Consider the following 21,014-nt stretch of genomic DNA (forward strand, 5'->3'; position numbering starts at 1 on the left):
GTATACAGATTGTAAATAAATTTGGTTTGTAATCTATCCATAAAGGAATTTTTTTTTTTAAATTGAGATGAAGTAGATCCATAGGTTTTCAATTACAACAAGCTTAAATTATAATTATAAAAAAGATATTATTAAAGAAAGCAGGAAAATTAATATAGCTTAATTTCTTAGGAAATTAAATTATAAAATGAATATGAAACGTTTTATTGTCTGCGGGAGGATACATTTGATAACATCAGGTCACATCATACTAAAAATTACTATCCTTTAAAAATTGTTTCCTTAGCACATGGTTAGAGATAGCTTAAGAGATAAATAATTAGACAATATAAAATTTTATTTAATCAGTAAGGGTAAAGTTAAAATAAAAAATAAAGTAATAGTGAGAAGCAATCCTTGGTCTCCCAAGCAAACTTAACCCAAATTAATCTTGATAAGTGCAACATAATCTATCCTTTTTGGTTGTAAAACCAAAGTATTACCGTCTCCTAATTATAACCACATGTTAAGCAGCTCAACTTATGTGTTACGTAAACATTCATATCTCGAAACTGTATTTTATACACCTTTTTCAACACAAAATTCATGTAATGAAAATGCAAACCTTAGTAATTTTCGAGGAGCGTTAGAAATAAAAAAAAAGAAGAAGAACGATAATTACATAAGTACTTTCATATGCGGAAATCCAGCGAAAGCAAAAAGATAGCTTTGTGAGTTTCAGCAAACGCTTATAATACGAGTGCTAAAGGATAATATCTGCAAAAAGCCCTGCCGGCCGCCGCGACCGCGGAACAGAGCGCGTGGAAGTGCCGCGTTCTTTATGTTTCCTTCTTCCGGTTTTTGAGACTGCTTATTTCTGTCATCTGGATCTGATAGTGTTAATTAAGTTTACATACAACTTTTATAATGTGATATTAAAATATTTGTTTTATTTTAGTATTTTATTTTGAATGGGAATATGGTAAGAAAACACTTTTTAAAAACGGAATAATCCTGCTGAAGAAATACCGGAATCCTACAAAGGATCACAGTAAAATAATACTGCTTTCACGTGATGCTGTGTGGCTACGACATCAAAGAATATAGCCACCCCCTGTCTTTCCGTGGGTGTCGTAAGAGGCGACTAAGGGATAACGCAGTGCCACTACCACCTCAAAAAGCCGACCGATGGCGGTATAGCCATCCAACTGCTGGCTGTGAAATACGCAGGCCGAAGACAGGCAGCAGCGTCTTCTGTGCGACAAAACCAGCCCTGCGGTCACCAACCCGTCTGCCCAGCGTGGTGACTATGGGCAAAACACATGAGTTCACGCCCTTTTTGCGTGAACTTGCGGAGGTTACGTCCAGTAGTGGACTGCGAAAGGCTGCTGTGTGTGTGATGCTGTGTTACTGTGGTGAGTAAGGTAACCCGAGCTTCCGAGAATTAGCTGGGTTGACAGCTGATGTTGGGTCGTCAACACGCTTTCAAATACTACTGTTATCTTCAGGTGATTTGTAACGGTGCCACCCTGGTGAAATGTAAAGGCTGATAAATGAAGAAGAGAAAGAGAGAAAGAATCAAGAAAGAAGAAAGAAATTTTGTTTTTCATAATTCGAAGTGTTTTCTGAAAATTTAGGCTCTCTTCTGCTTTACGCTACTTGCATGACTGATTTCTTCGCCGATTTTTAAAAAATACTTAAGACTGGAAAAATATTATTAATGTTTGATGTTATTTCCAGCGTGAAATACACGTTCCGCGTCCGTAACCCTATAACAGAGCTAGGTAAGGTTGGGAGGCGGCGGCACAACGAGAGGCCGAGCAAACAAAGAAATATACAATTCTTTTGAGACGTGTTTTTCTTGTGACTTGTGTTCTTTTTGTAGGTCCCTTTTGTCTCTCTATGAACGGGAGGTACTTAAAATATTTATAACGATGATCTAAAAGGCATCTGTTTTAACCCTCTGTATTAAAAGAGGGGCGTTGTGGGCTTAACGACTTTTTCTGACATTTTATTGGTGGACCAAATTTAATACTTTCTTAATTACAATCTGTGAATGAGTTTGACAGGATTTTTTTTTGGGAATTGAAAATTTAAAACAATTTTTTTTCTTATTTAGTGCAATTGCCACTATATGTGTGTGTTTGCCGATCTAATCATATTAAAAAAATACATTATAATATAAGGTCAATGGGTTAGTATTTAGATGTAACAAAAATATCTTTCGAGACATTTTTTTTTGTTTTTCTAGGCTATTAAGTTATCAAGAGACAGAATTTAATTTAAATTTTATTAAAATTTAAAACAAAAAAAAGGCCAAAATCTAATAGAGGGACAATTTTTTTTCTAAGTCTCTAAACAAATATGTGTATTTTATTTAAATTATATAATACACGCGCTGCATTCTTAAATGCTATATAGGAAATCAGCTGTGGTTAAGATTTTAAACATACTGCGATTTACTTGAAAGACCTGAATGAGTTGTTCATAATTGTTGTTCATAGTTACCCCTGATTGTTCTATTCAAAAGTACTGGATAGAAACAATGACGGGCCAACTAAAATGATTTTTTTTTTTTTTATCATCTTACTGACAATAACTAACATAGATTATAAGTAAATATTGTTACTAACACACTAATACACTATGGATGTTCACGTCTGAAATAAACGCTTATTATTATTATTATTATAAGCAGCTTAGAACTTACCCCAATAGAAGTGCTCTCACAATAAATTACAAGCACCAAAGTAATAAACTTATAATCCACTACATATTTAAGCTTATTTCGGTACAAAGCATATTTATTTCCGTAATCTCTTTACGACTCTCCTTGCACTCGTTGTGTCTCAAGCGTCAGACGCGGCGGTGTGTGCTCTAATTACCGGCCATTTATAACGTCCGCGTCCGAGCGATTTTTATATTTTTTTGCCACTATCCCACATAAAATATTTTAAGACAATTCCCCTTGCACAACTTTACTTCGCTTTAAAATTTTTATAATTGTCATAAATTAAGCGTAACGACGCCGCGCCGCGTCGAGCTCGCCCGCTCTTCCTAGGCCTGCCTTTTAATTGTTTCTAAAGAAATAGCTTGCTTAATTATTCATTTTTGCATTAAATTATTTAAGAGCTCTAGTGTCTTGTAAAAATTGTTGTGAAAAAGGTTTTTTACTTAATTGTAATGAGATTTAAAAGATGAACCACTGAGTTTTGGAATGCTCTAAATAAATGCTTTTGGTATTTCTGAACTGATTGTTTTTTTTTTAATACAATTAGGTTAAGCGATTGCCAGGCCTCAGTTGTAATAAACTTATCTAGTTAATATCGACGACACCTATTTATGCAAGAAGCTGTAAACGATTACCAAGCAGCTTTCGTTGTATTACCATTGTTATGTAATCATTTTCACAGAAGCCTTTTTATTTAGTTTAGACATACGTAATTACTTTTAAGCATAAAAATTGTTTAGCTTGAAATAACTACTTTAGTATTGAAAGTGCAAATGATATTTTAAATACATCGATATGTCGCAGTGTATGAATACGGAACGTCAAGTGTTTGACTTGGGTGTATTCAGATTATGTCAGTTGTCAATTATTAGCCGTTAGAGTAGTGGGGTGATCGACGCGCCACCTAGCACATCGTTCGATAGTCACCTACCCTCATTTATTATATTACTCGAATTGTTCTGACGTGTATAAAACGAACGGTGTTACCTCGGCTAAGGCAGTCTTGGCTCTGGCTTGGCACGATACACTTGTTGTATCCTGCTAGTAGCTTAACCTAGACTCATTCAATAATTAATTTGTGCAATCGAATTAATTATTACCTATTACGATTAATTTGGCTAGGCGGGACGTATAACTCGAGCAGTGAAGGTGAGCGTTGATGCGCATTGCAAAGGGGGCCTCCTTAAACCTACACCTGGGTCGCAAGTCCTAGGCACTGCTCTGAGTTACTCCCTCTGCCACACGATGGATTCGGTACCCGCACGGTGAACCGTGAATCCATCGAATGCTAAGAAGTTAGTCTTCGCCCCCTTAACTAATAACTATCCCGCCTTCCGTGCTGCGTTGTCTTTCTGTTAAGTGAATCCTGTTTCATGATAAATCGTGTTTACTTGTTGAGTCAACATTACCCACTGAAGCCCACAGTAGACTGAGTACTCTGATACGATGAGAAAGAGAAATATACTTTCAAGCCGAAAAGTATACCTTCTTCTTCTTTTTAATATCTGACAGATATATATTTGCATTTTTAATATATCGAATTAATATAATTATTAGCCTGTTATCTCCTGCCATCCCACAGCTGGGTATAGGCCTATTTCTCCATGTAAAAGGATCAGAGCTTTTTACACCACGCTGCACCACTGAGGGCAGTCTATATTGTAGATCAAAATATAATTTAAGTAAATAGACAGTATTTTAGCTGACAATTTTTAACAACGAAATAATTAGACATTAGATTTTTAATTATATTTTTAATGAGTGTGCGCTCTTGAGTCACGAAGTCTTTATAAAATAATGATTCTTATATTAAAAGTTGACACTAAAATAAGCCATGAACAAAAGCGTTCAAGCTGAGTGCTGGCTTAACAATTCATCTCGCTACTGTTTAGCTTAGTGGAGCCACGAGCTTAAAACGCTCGTCTTAGGTAATATGAATAAATAAGTGGGTTTTAAAATGAACAAGAACATGGACAGGACAAAAAATGTCTAATGTCCTTGTCACACCCATACATGTCGTTGTTGACGGCGTTACTCTCAAAGTTGTCGACGAGTACCTGGGATAACTGATCTGCATGGGTAAGGTCAACTCCGAGAGAGAGGTAACTCGTAGAATCTAACTCGGTTGGGCAGCGTTCGGGAAATTATAAAACAACTTCTCTTGCAGTATACCTCTGTGCCTGAAGACAAAGGTGTTTGAGCAGTGTGTGGTGCCAGTGATGACCTTTACCGTTAGCCTTTTGATAGGCTCAAGGTCACTCAGCGAGCGATCGAGAGTTATGATTGGTATTTCTCTATGTGACAGAGTCCGGAATGATGAAATCCGTAGACGAGTGAAGGTCACTTACATAGCTCTCAAAACCTGCAAGCTGAAGTGGCAATGACCGATGGAGAAGGAAGGTTTTCAAATGGCGACTACGTGATAGCAAAAGAAGCACAGGTAATCAAGTGACCTGACGACCTTAAGAAGATAGCGGAAAGCCACTGGATTCAGAGGGTATAGTACCGGACGGAGAGGTGAACATTAGGGGAGGCCTATATCTAGCAGTGGACTGTTAAAGGCTGATAGATGGATGCATGAAGTAATTAAACATGTTTAACATATACATACGGTCATCTGGTAATAACATCAGTTTTAGGTAGCAGCTGGCTTTTTTATTATACATGTATACAGATTCGGGAGCGGAACCAAGCCCGAAACCCCTAGGGCAGTGGAGCTAGGTAACTTAATGTCTATGTTTTTGCAACCGTATTGTATGTCACATTTTTAATATACATGTACATACCCGAGGTAAAAATCAAACAAAAAAATATATATAAATAAATAATTGAATGCTTTATACGGTCGCTTGTCGCGGATACGGAAATATCAAAACACACTAGACTAGACACTAGACTAGAATATTTGTTACTAGCGGAGCTTATAATAATAATCTCTATTTTAATGGCCGTAACAAATTCTTATTGATAAAAAAGTGAATAAAAATGTTAGCCGAGGTGCAAAGTGCAAGCCATTAAACGGATTTAAAGTCGCTTTGAAATAAGAAAATCGGAAAGTAACGCCTGAATTAGCAACCCGTTGGTTGTTTCTGGTTAGTTACGAAACGGAGATTTTCCCTCTGCCGATTATACTTAGTAACCATAGAATGTCAAATTTTACGTGTCAATTCAGCAGTAATTTTGTTCCTTATACTGTAAAGGTTTTGTTGCGTACTTGAGATTTAGTGAAATGTTTAATGTTGAAATGTTAAGTTAAAAAGCAATCTAGCATCGAAATGTTTATTAAATTTCTTAAATTTACCTTTATGTTAAATTTTTCTAATGTTGATGGGCGCATGCGATTTTTTTTTAATAAGTGGCTCGGGCACAAGCGTACACACCTGATGGTAAGCGATTACCGTAGCTTATATTGTGTATTTAAACATAAATAAATGTTATTATTTGAAAAATATTGCCAAGTAACAAAATAAAAAATAAAATTCGACTGTAACATCACATATTAAACAGGTGATCATATACTTTTATCCCGAAATACTTGTAACCGATTAACGAAAAACAAAGTCGATCCACGTCAAGATGTATTCCAGGCGAGCTTTGCATCAATCATGCCCGGGAGCGAGCGCCCATCACTTAGGAACTCACCACACTGACAGCGATGCTGTTAATAATATAAATGCTGTATAGGTTAATATTTTCGTAAAACCTCTTGATCGTTATCTTATGGGTAAATCTATGGGATAAAAATGAGTAATGAAAAAATGACATACTAAAGAAGTATTAGACAACTTATTTATTAACTTACGGCACAGTTATAAAATATAGATATGACAAAAGATGGAGTTTGTTCGACAATCTTTTCAAGGAGTTTTTCTTTGGAGCTAAATCAAACATGTGCAAAAATAGTATGAGAAGATTTATAATTTAAAACAAAATTCGGTAAAAAAACAAATCAGTAAACATTTTTGAATATCATATCAAAAATTGACCGCTCCAGCGGGATTCGAACCCGCGTCTCCGACTTACCGTGTTGGCGCTCTAGCCAATTAAGCTATGGAACGGTGTACCCGCTAGAGCGAAATTTTTGATATGATGATTTTGATTTGATATGATGGTTCGCTTAAACCGAAAGTAGCGGGTACATCGTTCCATAGCTTAATTGGCTAGAGCGCCGACACGGTAAGTCGGAGACGCGGGTTCGAATCCCGCTGGAGAGGTCAATTTTTGATATGATATTCGAAAATGTTTAGAATTCCTAATGTGTGGTTAACACAAAAATAAAATCGTACATATTAAAAATAGCATGGTGTCGTCTCCTGTCAAAGATTTTCATTGTAATATGAAACTTTGAATAGTTACGGGTCTCTGTAAAGAACTCTCTATAGACGGCGCCACGGTTCGCTTAAACCGAAAGTAAAAATCATCAAATCAAAAATTTCGCTCTAGCGGGTACATCGTTCCATAGCTTAATTGGCTAGAGCGCCGACACGGTAAGTCGGAGACGCGGGTTCGAATCCCGCTGGAGCGGTCAATTTTTGATATGATATTCAAAAATGTTTAGAATTCCTAATGTGTGGGTAACACAAAAATAAAATCGTACATATTAACAAATCAGTAAGTACGTAATTTTTGTAACAAATAATATCGCACGGCTTAAATACTATATTTTTTATAGTGAAACAAAGTTTTAGGATTTTATCGTGGTTTATTAGGTTTTTTTATATGCCCGACGTTTCGGATACTTTACAGCAACCATGGTCACGGGAGATGAGTCCTGAGTTTAATTTTTATTTAAATTTTGACGTGATTGGTAAAACCCTATGAAGTTTTTTTTCTAACACATTTTAACAAAGTCAGCAATTGACACCGAAGCTTTGCAGTGGAGATCAACCCTTAATCATCGTTGTTTCGCAAAATTAACGCTTAAGAAAATTCCCCGTTTTGAATTCGTCTTGATTCTCCTAAACAGATCTTAAAAAGGCGTGGTCGAGTTCGCAGTCATTACCGAGATAAATCGCTAGGGCTGCGAGAATTTTCTTAACTGCCTCCCCGATACCGACGTAATAATAAGACATAACTTTGCCCGACTTAAATCTATGTACACTTTTTCATTTATTGAATTTATAATTTTTACGATTGGTTTCGCTAGATGGCGCTGATATTTTATATGATTTGTTTGGCTATCGTAAGTTTTCAGGATGTGATTTAACCAAGATTAACATTATCATTTGTTGTATATCTAAAATTCACCAAGTTCTAGTTGAATGATCAAAGTATAATTAATATATTTGTATGACGCCGTAAAGTAAATCTGTATGTATATGACGGCGCATTCGAAATGTCATATGTTTTATTACGCCGGAACTAGATTGACAAGCTGCAGTGCTGTCGTCTGGCGGAGCGTCGTAGCGTTGGTTAGCGCGGCCATGTTGGCAGCTTTACTTTTGTTACCGCATCGCAAGCGCACCACGTACCGAGTCGACGAATCGCTTTTGTTCCGCGTAATCTTTTGATATCCATTGTTAATTGTTACTGATTGTTATAGTGAAAGTGATAATTTAAATTATAGTGAACTGATTTTAAATTAAACCATAACTCTAATTAATTTGTGTATTAAAGTGATTAAAGATCGAACTTGAACTTTGTTCTCTGTATATACGCCCACGTTAACATGGCTGATCCTGATAATGGCGACCCCTCGCCTTTATCAGAAGTGGGATGTAACGCGGAGCAACAAAAGGAAGAAAGACAACAGTTACCGGAAGAAAGTAATGCAGTTAAGTTACTAAACAGTATGCAAGCGCTTTTCACACAAGCATATGAGTTGTCGAAGATGAAAACTGCCAGTAATAATTCTAACCCTAGTACAATTCAGCTCATTCCATTCAACCCCGATGACCCCGAGGCTGATATTGAAGGTTGGTGCCGAGTCACAGAAATAGTTGTTCATAAGAAGTGCCTTGAGGGTGTTGATTTGCTTGTGGCTCTTACTGGTGCATTAAAAGGCCGTGCAGCAACATGTATCACTAAATTTAACTTGAATGAATTGTCATGGGATGTTATAAAACAGACCTTAAGGGCTAAATTCTCTAAGCCGAAGCTGTTACAAGACTACTTCGATGAGATATTACGTTTTCAAATTAGCTCAAAGGAAACTGCTTCAGAAGGTGCCTTAAGACTGTGGAACATGATCGAAAGTATTCCAAAAACCGAGATGCAGGAAGAAGTTATAACTGGTTTCGTGATTTCTGTGTTAAGTCAAAAGGACAGCTTGATACGCCGAGAGTTAAATGCTCATGCTATCACCACACGTGCTCAGCTATTTAGAATCCTCGGTGGAGTATCGCTGAAACGACGCATTGAAGGCCCTGATGTTCAAGAATCAGATCCTAAGCGAGCCCGGTGGAGCGAAAATACCAGATTTCCCGGCAAATGTCATTGGTGTGGATTACCTGGTCATCGAGTAGCAGACTGTAAAAAAAAAAGAGAAGACTGTGGATCCAGCAGATCTGCGCAGCAAAATGCTACAAGTTCCGCGCACGTACTAGAGAGGGGACAAACTACGTGCTACGCTTGTGGCAAAGCTGGTCACCTCGCGACAACCTGTCCTGACAGGAAGAGCGGTGCAGTTTCAAGAAAAGAGGTCAATATCTGCGAGCAACGACTGTCGAGGGGCATTTTGAGGACGTCATCTGGTGAGCAAGTTTCTTTTCTTTTTGATAGTGGCTCATCTTGCTCTCTTTTAAAAGAAAGCTTAAGTAATAAGTTTCCGGGTACTGTACGCAATGATCTCGTTTATCTTTCTGGTATTGGGGGTGATGAAATTAAGTGCACGTCACAAATTTTAAGCGTTGTAAATTTTGATAATATCTCGGAATCGGTGAATTTCCATGTAGTGCCTGATCGTTATATTTTAGAACCCGTGATTATAGGTAGGGACATTTTAGAAAGAGGTGTTAGTGTAAAGATTGATGGCGATAAGTTAACTTTTTATTTTAAGAAGGAAAACAATTTATGTGAATCAGGTATGGTGAAACCAGATTTTACCCAGATCGATACTGATCTTATAGGGACTGATAGAAAATCTCTTATAGAACTGCTTAGTAGATATGTCGATTGCTTCATTGAGGGTATTCCAACTAGACGCGTGAAAACTGGTGAATTAGAAATTACTTTAATAGACCCACACAAAACGGTGCAGAGACGTCCTTATAAGTTGGCTCCAGTAGAAAAGCAAGTTGTAAGAGAAAAGGTTGAGGAACTTCTTAATGCAGGCGTTATTCGCGAAAGTTCGTCGCCTTTTGCGAGCCCCATTCACCTAGTCAAGAAAAAAGATAATTCTGACAGAATGGTCGTTGATTATCGTGAACTAAATTCAAACACACGCCCCGAACATTACCCTTTACCTCGCATAGAGGAGCAGATAGACCAACTTTGCGGTGCACATTATTTCTCGTCTCTTGACATGGCTTCTGGCTTCCATGCGATCCCCGTTCATCCCGATTCAGTCGAAAAGACGGCATTCGTAACGACCGAGGGGCAATACGAGTATCTTGCAATGCCTTTTGGATTACGAAATGCTCCATCTGTATACCAGAGGTGCATCAATAAAGCCTTGCGTAATCTAAAAAGTAAACCTTTGGTGTACATGGATGATGTTTTGTGTCACTCTGACAACATTCGTGAAGGGTTACTATGCCTGGACGAGGTTTTAGGAGCTTTGTCGACATCCGGGTTTTCTTTGAATCTTAAAAAATGTAAATTCATGAAACAAAAGATAGATTACCTAGGTTATTCCGTACAATCCGGTGAGGTTAGACCAAATTCTCGCAAAATAGAGGCTTTAGTAGATTCCCCTCAACCTAAAACTGCTACGCAGGTTCGGCAATTCCTGGGCCTAGCATCTTACTTCCGAAGATTTATTCCTGGTTTCACAAACATCGTTGGGCCTCTTTATCCACTGACTAAATTAAAAGGATCAATTAAGTGGACTGGAAAGCATGAAGAAATCCGTAACACTATTATAGGAATACTTACCTCCGAACCTGTACTAACAATCTTCGACCCCGATTTGCCTGTAGAGTTGCATTGCGATGCCAGTTCTGATGGATATGGGGCGATACTTATTCAAAGGAAAAATGATCTCCCACATGTTGTCGAATATTTTAGCCGACGCACATCTGAAGTAGAATCTCGCTACCACTCGTACGAGCTGGAAACACTCGCAGTCGTACGAGCGGTAGAACATTTTCGGCACTACTTATATGGTAGAGGTTTCAAAGTTTTCACGGACTGTAACTCACTTAAGGCCTCTAAGTCCAAAACGGATCTTACACCTCGCATATATCGCTGGTGGGCAATCCTACAAGCGTACGATTTTGAAATCGTCTACCGCGAAGGTCGTTCAATGGAACACGCGGATTTTCTTTCTAGAAATCTCTCACCCGCTACTGACGAGAAATCTACATCTAAAGCTCTTGTAACACCAGCACATAAAGTGGTCCAGTTTGTAGAATTATATCAAGGTTGGCTCTCCGTGGAACAAAAGCGTGATAGTGAGATACAAGATTTAATAACGAAACACTCCAATAATGACTTTCCTGATACTGTAGGCCGTACGTATGACGTTAGGAATAGCATTCTGTATAGAAAAGTAGTTAGAAATAAAATTGTGTCATGGCTACCAATCGTCCCTCGCTCCCTTATTTGGACGTTAATTAATCATGTCCATAATGAATTACAGCATCTAGGCATTGATAAAACTCTAGACAAACTGTATGAGCAGTATTGGTTCCCTGACATGGCCAAATGTGTTAGAAAGTTTATCGATTCTTGCATAATTTGCAAAGCCTCAAAAGGTCCCTCTGGAGCTCAACCCGTCCAGCTTCACCCTATTCCGAAGGTTTCCGTTCCATGGCATACTATCCATGTAGATTTCACTGGCAAGCTGAGCGGGAAGAGTGATCAGAAGGAATATTGCTCAGTAATAATCGATGCCTTTAGTAAATACGTTTTATTGGAGTACACGTGTTCACTAGATGCCGCTAGTGCCGTACAAGCCATCAAAAATGCTGTATGTCTTTTTGGAGCACCAAAGCGTATTATTGCCGATCAGGGTCGATGTTACATTAGCTCAGAATTTAAATCCTTTTGCACAGAACACAAAATTGACTTGCATTTTATTGCCACGGGCTCCAGCAGGGCAAACGGCCAGGTAGAACGCGTTATGCGGACACTTAAAAGCTTGCTAACTATAATCGAGAACGACCCCAATAAAGTGTGGCGAGATCATTTAGGTGATGTTCAGCTAGCGCTCAATAGTACGCGATCTACCGTTACAAAATATACACCAACTGAATTAATGTTTGGGATTCGTGCACAGTCTTTAGGTTTATCAAAGATTAGCCCTACAAGCTCTGAAAATCAAAGCCGATTAGATCTAGATTCTGTGAGGGAAGATGCTTCGGCAAATATAAGAAAAGCAGCTGCATCAGAAGTTGAACGCTTTAATAGGGGTCGCGCTGTTATTAAGCCATTCTCAAAGGGGGATTTTGTCTTTATTAAAAACAGTGAACGGAATCAAACTAAATTAGATAAAAAGTTTAGAGGTCCCTTTGTCATTACCGCGGTATTAGAGCACGATCGATATGAACTTAGAAGCCTTAGTAATTCTCATCATACTTATAAATATGCACATGAGAACTTGCGTTCAGTACCCCCGGGTCATGAAGGATTGCTTGAAATAAGCAACAATTTTATCAATGAAGCGGAGGCCGAGACGGCGCCAGATGACGTAGAACTCGACATTAACCGCCTCGACAGGCTGAATAGTATGACTTCCGAAACTGACACCATGACCGCTGGATCTGATACTATGACCGCTGGATCTGATACTATGACCGCTGGATCTGACACAATGACTGCTGGATCTGACACTAATTCAGATACGCTTTCTGTTACAAATGATCATCAAGAAGATTTCCAACATGATGTAGAAATTCATGCTGAAATAGACAGAGCCGATTAGTAGGTGAGAATGCCTTGTCTTCATAATGCAATTGAGTTGGTGGTTGTAAGGACAATGTCATCCGGGCCATACCGTGCGCGGTTGGTTGAAGGGATACATCAGTCCGGGCCATACTGTTGGTTTGCGTTGGTCGTAAGGACAATGTCATCCGGGCCATACCGTGCGCGGTTGGTTGAAGGGATACATCAGTCCGGGCCATACTGTTGGTTTGCGTTGGTCGAAAGGACAGTGTCATCCGGGCCATACCGTGCGCGGTTGGTTGAAGGGATACACCCGTCCGTGTCACACTGTTGGTTTGCGTTGGTCGAAAGGACAGTGTCGTCCGGGTCATACCGTCCGCGGTTGGCTGTGAGGACACACCCGTCCGGTCCAACTTGCTCGTTTGCTGTAAAGAGAACTGTCGTCCGGTCCACTGGTAGTGGTCGAAAGGACACAGGAACTTCTTGTTTGCTATATTGTGGAGTCATGAATATAAATGAGTTGTCAAGGTGGACGAGCGGTGTGGTAGTGTGGACGACTGATGCTTGTTCGTTTGTTACAGGACCGCAATTAGAATCGCCCGGGGACGGTCGCAAGTCAGTCCGGCCGTGACGGCGCATTCGAAATGTCATATGTTTTATTACGCCGGAACTAGATTGACAAGCTGCAGTGCTGTCGTCTGGCGGAGCGTCGTAGCGTTGGTTAGCGCGGCCATGTTGGCAGCTTTACTTTTGTTACCGCATCGCAAGCGCACCACGTACCGAGTCGACGAATCGCTTTTGTTCCGCGTAATCTTTTGATATCCATTGTTAATTGTTACTGATTGTTATAGTGAAAGTGATAATTTAAATTATAGTGAACTGATTTTAAATTAAACCATAACTCTAATTATTTTGTGTATTAAAGTGATTAAAGATCGAACTTGAACTTTGTTCTCTGTATATACGCCCACGTTAACATGGCTGATCCTGATAATGGCGACCCCTCGCCTTTATATATATTTATTACTGTTTATGTTATGTTTATGTTTGTGTTTTTTTTTTGTAAATCAGAAAATAATTGAAATAAATTTTAATGTAACAACTTTTTCAGATTTTATCGCGGTTTATTAAGTAAAATAAATTACTGAAACAAGAAAAAGTAGTAGTTTCTACTTGATTATTTTTTATATTTTACTTAGACGGCCTTATCGCGTAAAATAATTTCTTCCAGGCCGCTTTTGCTTGGAAATTGAAAAATAAGTATAACAGACCTAATAGTTATTTAAAACAATAATTTTAGTTACTCTGAGGTAAGTCGTGACATGTTTCAGAGATTTTATAGCATACAATTGCTTTGTATAGCATTGTATTTAAGTGGATGGTAAACTTAGTTGATTTTAAAACCCAATGGCTCGATGCTCGATTGACGATGACCTGTAAAGAGATTTTGAGCGAATACCTTTAGCAATAGAAATATGGATTTAGAGAACTTAGAATTGAATAAAGAGGGCCTTGTTTACTATTTTAGGATTTTAGATAAATTTTTGTTTTTATACAAAAACAGAACATTTTTAAGCCTTATAAAGTATTCTATATGGCGTTACACGTTAAACCAATCGCTTGTTTTTTATCTCCAAAATACAAACATTAGAAATGCTGTGAAATAAGCATAATGTTAACGCCTTGCAAGTGTGTGTCACACACACATTTGCATACGTCGACCGATTCATCGGACGCGCCCGCTGCGGCGACCCGCTCACTTCATTCTCGTTGACGATTGTACAAACACACGTCTTTGTACCTTATTCTTACTTACCTATTAAATTGTATTAATGTTTAAAATTGAGTTTAAATACTACCGCAAGCGAGCACCCACTAACGCAGACGATCAATTCCATACACATAATTTTTTTTAGTTTGTAGTAGAATTCAAATTATTTGTTTGAAGTCAGTCAATGTGAATCACAGTAATTGCTTGGAAAGCGATTTTTAGCGATCAGTCTGCCCATTGTGTTCTAATTTTGCTACCGATTGTTGTTTTATTGTTAAGTTTTGATGAAGGATAAAATATTTTTAGGTATGATAGCTAGATAGCTTAATTTATTGTTTGGATAGAAATGTATAAACGTAATGGTAACCTGATGGTAAGTTAAGGCGGTGTTATATATATAAATAAATACTACTCCCAGACACGAGGTGGGTAACAAATATATGACTCTGGAGTAGTAACAAAGATAAGGGAAAATTATGCCACGGGTTCAGACAAAATGTGATCATTTCGTGCCGTCAAAATTAACAAGAAAGAAAAATTCTGCGAAAAAAAACACAAGGTTTTGTTCCTGAAACATTTTAAAAATCATCATCATTCCAGCCTATTGCAGTCCACTGCTAGACATAGGCCTCCACAAGTTCACGCCAAAAGTGTGTGAACTCATGTGTGTTGCCCATAGTCACCACGCCGGGCAGGCGGGTCGGTGACCGCAGGGCTGGCTTTGTCGCACCGAAGACGCTGCTGCCCGTCTTCGGCCTGTGTATTTCAAAGCCAGCAGTTGGATGGTTATTCCGCCACCGGTCGGCTTTTTAAGTTCCAAGATGGTAGTGGAACTGTGTTATCCCTTAGTCACCTCTTACAACACTCACGGGAAGAGAGCGGGTAGCTATGCTCTTTACTGCCATAGCCACTCAGCAGTTTTATTTCCGTTTATTTCAAAACCTGTGTCAACGAATTCATTTACGATTTAAGTACAAATACATAGGCATTACAAACATTTTTAAAATTCCAGAACATCCCAGAGTCAAAGGGAATAATCGTCCTTCAGTTTGATACTTCGTTTCAAAAGTGAAAAGTCGGTTTGAAGCGTCAAGTTTTGAGCTCCGTCAAAATATTCGGTTGCTTGAATATGTATGGTTCGGATAGACAGAATCTGAGCTAGGGTGACGGTGTTTGTGGCAGGATATTTATTTACTTGTAATTAAAATATAAAACATTGGCAACGCGTTAGCGCAACGGTCACAGGACGGCTTATAGCTGGTGTGCTGGCGGTTGTGAGTTCGTCCCCGTATATAGCATTTTTTTATAACTAGGACGGCAAAAGCTTATCTGTAACACCAGAAGCATCGCAAGTGCGTTGTCGTAACCTTACTCACCAGCAGGAACAAAACACTGCTTGAAAACAGTATTATTTAGCTGTGATCTTTTGTAAGGTTGAAGTATAGTACGAAATATCTTTTGATTGTTTTATCTTTAAGAAAACTAGTGAAAACTATAAGAACATTTTAATATTCTAATATATAAATCCACTAAAGTATCATCACTTAAAAAGAAAATAAAAAAATAAACGATAGTGTGGACACAGTAGCTACGAAAATGAACTAAGGGTTTTTTCGATGTATTTTCGTGTTCTGCAGGTTTTGGTTGGCACTTTTTTCTATTTACAGGATGTTGTGCGAACGTTCCGTCTGATGGCAACCTCTGCTTTTGCTCATAAACACCTCTACTACAAATCTCACTTTGTCAATAAATTATCATTTTGAAAACAAGTTTGTTATCTTTAAAATATAATAAAATGAATGAATATTCACTATATTTACAATTCGTTAAATTATATTTTAAAACTTATTTATATACCTACTCACTTCAGCTTAAAATCTCTCACAACGACATGTTAATGAAATGAGTCAAATAGCTATCTCTTTATATGTGAGGACATAATTGGTAAATGTATGTAACTTTAATCACTTAACTCCTCGCATTATTGCCTCCACTGGTGACAAGAGGACTGGTGCATTTTTTGCCCAAAAAGTCGGCATAACGATTTAACGGGGAAATGCTGCTGGCATTCGTGGCACCATTCCACGCGGACATGATTCGTACAATAGTCACTCACTCACTTTAGCCTATCGCAGTCCACTGCTGGACCTAGGCCTCCACGAGTTCGCGCCGAAAATGGCGTGAACTCATATGTGTTGCCCATAGTCACCACAATGAGCAGGCGGGCTCGTAACCGCAGGGCTAGGCTCCAATAAGCTGCCCCTAGCAGATATTACATGCTCAATATAACTGTTTCCCACTATCACATATATTTAAATATAGCAAACAAAATAAGTACAATTGATAAAAAAACGAGCGTGCTTTATACCACACTCCCTTTCAACTTCCGTTCACCTGTGACACTTTTCGTAACGCTCTCGTAACACATTCACCAGCTCACTCCCCAAGTCAAGCGATCGTAAAGAAGTTTTACTTCAAAAACTAATTATACGTAAGTCACTAACGTTTATACTTCTAATTAGAAAGGACTTAAAATCGTTCCTATCGCAAGGCCAGTAACTTCTACCCTATTAGGTCTGGTTTCCTTGGTCTCATCCGCATTAACTCGAACCGGTATTTGCCTCGACTATTCAACGATTTTAGTTCGTAACAAGGAAGTAAATAAACTTAGATGTGCTCTTAACGATAATCCCTCCCTATTGAATAGGTTTCAATACTTTAGGACGACTCTTCATATGTATTATGGTGCGATAACATTAAGCGCGCCGTGTAATATATAGTTTAAAATTTCGTTCACGTGTACAATAACGCTGCTATTTTTGTAAGTATTTGAAATATAATCGGCAAGAACAAATCGATTTTGTTATATGTGTTCAGAAAATATTCTATTTATCAATCGTTACCGGATAGTGACGTCATTAAGCCTTAGAATATTCTTTTCTATAGATGAAGAAATCGTTGCCTAGCTGTGCGACAATAACAAGATATTTTGGGATACTATAGTTGTTTTATAATATTTAGGATTCCGTACTCAATGGCTGTCCGTCCATCCGCTCGTCTATCACCAGATCGTATCTCATGAACTGTGACAGATAGTTGAAATTTTCATAGGTGATGTATTTTTGTTGCCGCTATGACAACAAATACTAAAAAATAGAATAAAATAAATATTTAAGGGGGCCTCCCATACAATAAAACGTAATTTTTCTGCTCGTTTTTGCTCGATATTTATAACTACAACAGGTAGACGCTTGAAATATTCACAGAATATTTACTAATATATTCACTTTATAAGTATTGAAATTAAATAAATAAAAAGTCATACATCAGACACGTTTTTTTTTGCCCTTTTTATAGGTGATGGAACCCTTTGAGCGTGAGTCTGGTTCGCACTTGTCCGGTTTTTATTTGTATTTATATCAGTTTTTTATTGAAAAAAAATTTCAATTAACACTTTAGACAGAATCAAACGGTTGGGTAATAATATGTTTCAGCATGTTTTTTTTTACCGACTTTGATATCACTAAGATACAGGGACGGTAAATAAAATATTACAAGTGGTAATTATTTTAAGTGCATTTTCAAAAGCAGCAGTTGTAGCTTCAAAATCGCTATCGCTACTATTAACACGTATGCGTTAAGCCTTAACAATCCTATATAGTAATACACATTACACTCAAATATGGCGGGGATCGAAATTATAGTCAAATCCGGCAATTTTCAAAGCCGCCGCGAATTAGGATCGTCGTTTTAACGAGAACTAAGTACTTTGAGTGTGTTACCCGAACTAAACACGTAGTGAGCGTAGGAGGGTATACCCAAATAAAATCTAGTATTACGTAGCTTATTTGCATTTTAATAGATGAATATACATTGTAATAGAGAAAGATGTTATGTTTGTATGTTGTTGTTTCATGTTACTCTTATAATATCTAATTAGCTTCTTAAATTAAGATTACTTGGATCTTGTGCTAATCTTTTATTTTTAAATTGTTGTTTTTTTAATTAGGTCCCTTTTTTGTGTATCGTTAATAACTTGTATAGTACATGCGTTTTACTCTTGCAGTTACTTTTTTAGGATTTTATAAGTATGTATCACAGGAACACAATACTGCTTGTGAGCAGCATTATTTAGCTGTGATCTTCTGTAAGGTCGAGGTACTTCCCCTACTTTTTTTTACATGGGGAAAATCCATCATTGATACCCTCTGGTGTCCCCGCGCTGTCAATCTCGTTATGTCAAACTCATACTGGCTAAAAACCACCACGTGTGAGCAGTCGTCCTCTTGAGTGGGGGGAGATGGGGTCGCGCTAGCATTCGCCACCTAGCCCCGGCGGTAAGCCCGAACGAAACCTCCGGGCCCCGGCGCAATGGTTCCCCTACTGTATATATCCCCTATCTCAATAAAACTTCTTCAGTAAACGTCTTAACTATTGAACCAATTTTGACGAGATTTAAGATAGGGTTAGTTCATATAGCCGATTATATAACTTAGGCATTACATTAAACTTACAAAGATGACCATAAACGAGCAAAACCGGGGTCGCTTACTACGTAATAAAATAAAGTATGTAATCTCAAAATATCAAGCAACTGCCTTATGCTTACGAATCTTGCGATTATAGAGGATCTTAGAAATAAACAGTGAGAATTCAGACGCCGCAGATTGTGACGAGCGCACTCTGCGAAATTTAAGTTTATGAAGCTGAATAGTCACTGTTAAAACGTTTCTACTAATCATAATTAAGTATAATTAAATTCTCTTTGTATATAATTAATTCATCTTTCAAATATTTTTATTAATTTAAAAATATCGGTCGTTTTTTGTGTCTAATAAATATGTATGAATTAACCTATATAGTCAACCTATCTATATAGTCAACGAAACAGCAATGTGGGGGAGTAGGTTCGTACCATACCGACTATGCCATGAACTGATGTCTGATGTAAAAATCTAGTGTCGCGGTGTTTGTAGTTAAACTCGTCCGAAACGGCTCGACCGATTCTTTTGAAATTTTGTGTGCATATCGGGTAGGTCTGAGAATTGAACAACATTTATTTTTCATACACCTAAGTTATAGGGGTGGGGGTTTAAGAAGGTTAATAAAATATTATCAAATTTTGTGTGCATATCGGGTAGGTCTGAGAATCGGCCAATATCTATTTTTTATTCCCCTAAGTTAAAAGGGGGGAGGGATTGAGAAGGTTAATAAAATATATGGCAAAACAACGTTTGCGGGGTCAGCTAGTTTTAATATAGATCTATTGGTGATTCAATCATTGTAGTGACGAGATAAAGAAATTAAAGCTAGAGGACGTTGAGCCAGGAACTACACGCTTATCTACAAACTCTAATAATGGCGTTCAGAAATTAATATATATATATAAATTTATTATTTATATATATATATATATGTATATATATATTTATCTAAAGACAATCAATAAAAATACGTACACAGGGCAATGCTTAGTAATTAATATCTTATCAGAAAAAATATCAAGGCTGGATAGAAAGAGAATAAGAGAGTTAAGATTGGGGGTAGGTAGGCAAAAAACCTTGAGTATGGGGGGGTACTTTGTAATAAATAGTTGAATGTTGATATTCTCATCTGTATCATCATTAAAAAAAATTAAAATTATTAACACAGTCAAAGATAAAACCAAATAAATAAAAATCTAATCTAAATCTAAAAATATAGGATATAAAGTATGTTAGAAAAATCTTTTCTTATACAACAGAAAATTAAATTCTTTTAAAATATATCTTGAATAATTACTTTACAACCTCTAACTCTTCACCCTATCCCCGCTTGTTGCTATTTACCGCCTCAAAATGAACATTAAAGACGTTCTTATTTTAAATCCAGCCCGGGCGTAGAGAGGTGGAGTTGGATCCTGGATAAATTACTTAGCGGTCCTTTTAACCGGGTAGCACCGGGTACAGCCGCTTGGAACCGGCTATATCCAGATATAACCGGATATCGCGAACCCGCACGTGCCTGACGTAATAGATAATGTAGCGTCTATTTAATGACGGGTAAGATTATTACGTTTTAAGATACAAAAAAAAATTAAGTAAATCCATTAGGTTAAGTGGGCTCAACGAGATGGGGTTGGTCCTTCGAGCCCTTTATTAGTTGAATGTTTTAATGGATATATTTTCCCTGTGGGCGGAAGGCGATTAAGTTAGAGATCTTTATGATTTTATACGTTCTTTTATATATTATACATGTTTATGAGTTTGATTGGTCTTTGCCCAGCAGTGGGATGTAGATATAGAGCATATAGATATTCTTTATCTTTTCTATTGTAGTTTATACGTTAAGTACTCTACCATACATGATTATGTTTCAATTTAAAAGAAGTTTTGAATTAGAGTAGATCAAGGTTACACAACCGCTCTGGTGTATTGGTGCGTGTAGTCGCCTAAGATACTGATGGTCTGAGGGTTCAATTCCCAGTCGGGATGGATATTTGTATTTTTATAAATATTTCTTTCCGGAGGGCACGTAAAACCGCCTGTCCCGGTTGTTAACAAAAATACC

The 21,014-nt window shown here is 37.6% G+C and overlaps 1 protein-coding gene and 1 long non-coding RNA gene across 2 annotated transcripts; both read left to right on the top strand.

The window, feature by feature from the left end:
- Nucleotides 1-1,238: 1,238 nt before the first annotated feature.
- On the top strand, nucleotides 1,239-5,276 carry LOC123669254. Its single transcript, XR_006745722.1, has 3 exons — nucleotides 1,239-1,341; nucleotides 2,409-2,413; nucleotides 5,256-5,276. It is a non-coding gene; the product is annotated as an uncharacterized LOC123669254 (long non-coding RNA).
- Nucleotides 5,277-8,855: 3,579 nt separating this feature from the next.
- LOC123669253 (DNA-binding protein HEXBP-like) lies at nucleotides 8,856-13,640 on the top strand. The gene is made up of 2 exons (XM_045602871.1): nucleotides 8,856-9,402; nucleotides 13,276-13,640. Exons 1-2 carry the CDS (start codon nucleotides 8,895-8,897, stop codon nucleotides 13,323-13,325), a joined length of 558 nt encoding a protein of 185 aa, XP_045458827.1. The 5' UTR covers nucleotides 8,856-8,894; the 3' UTR covers nucleotides 13,326-13,640.
- The last annotated feature ends 7,374 nt before the right edge of the window (nucleotides 13,641-21,014 follow it).

The sequence above is a fragment of the Melitaea cinxia genome, chromosome 3, assembly GCF_905220565.1.
Source record: "Melitaea cinxia chromosome 3, ilMelCinx1.1, whole genome shotgun sequence".
In the NCBI taxonomy this organism is placed as follows: Eukaryota; Metazoa; Arthropoda; class Insecta; order Lepidoptera; family Nymphalidae; genus Melitaea; species Melitaea cinxia.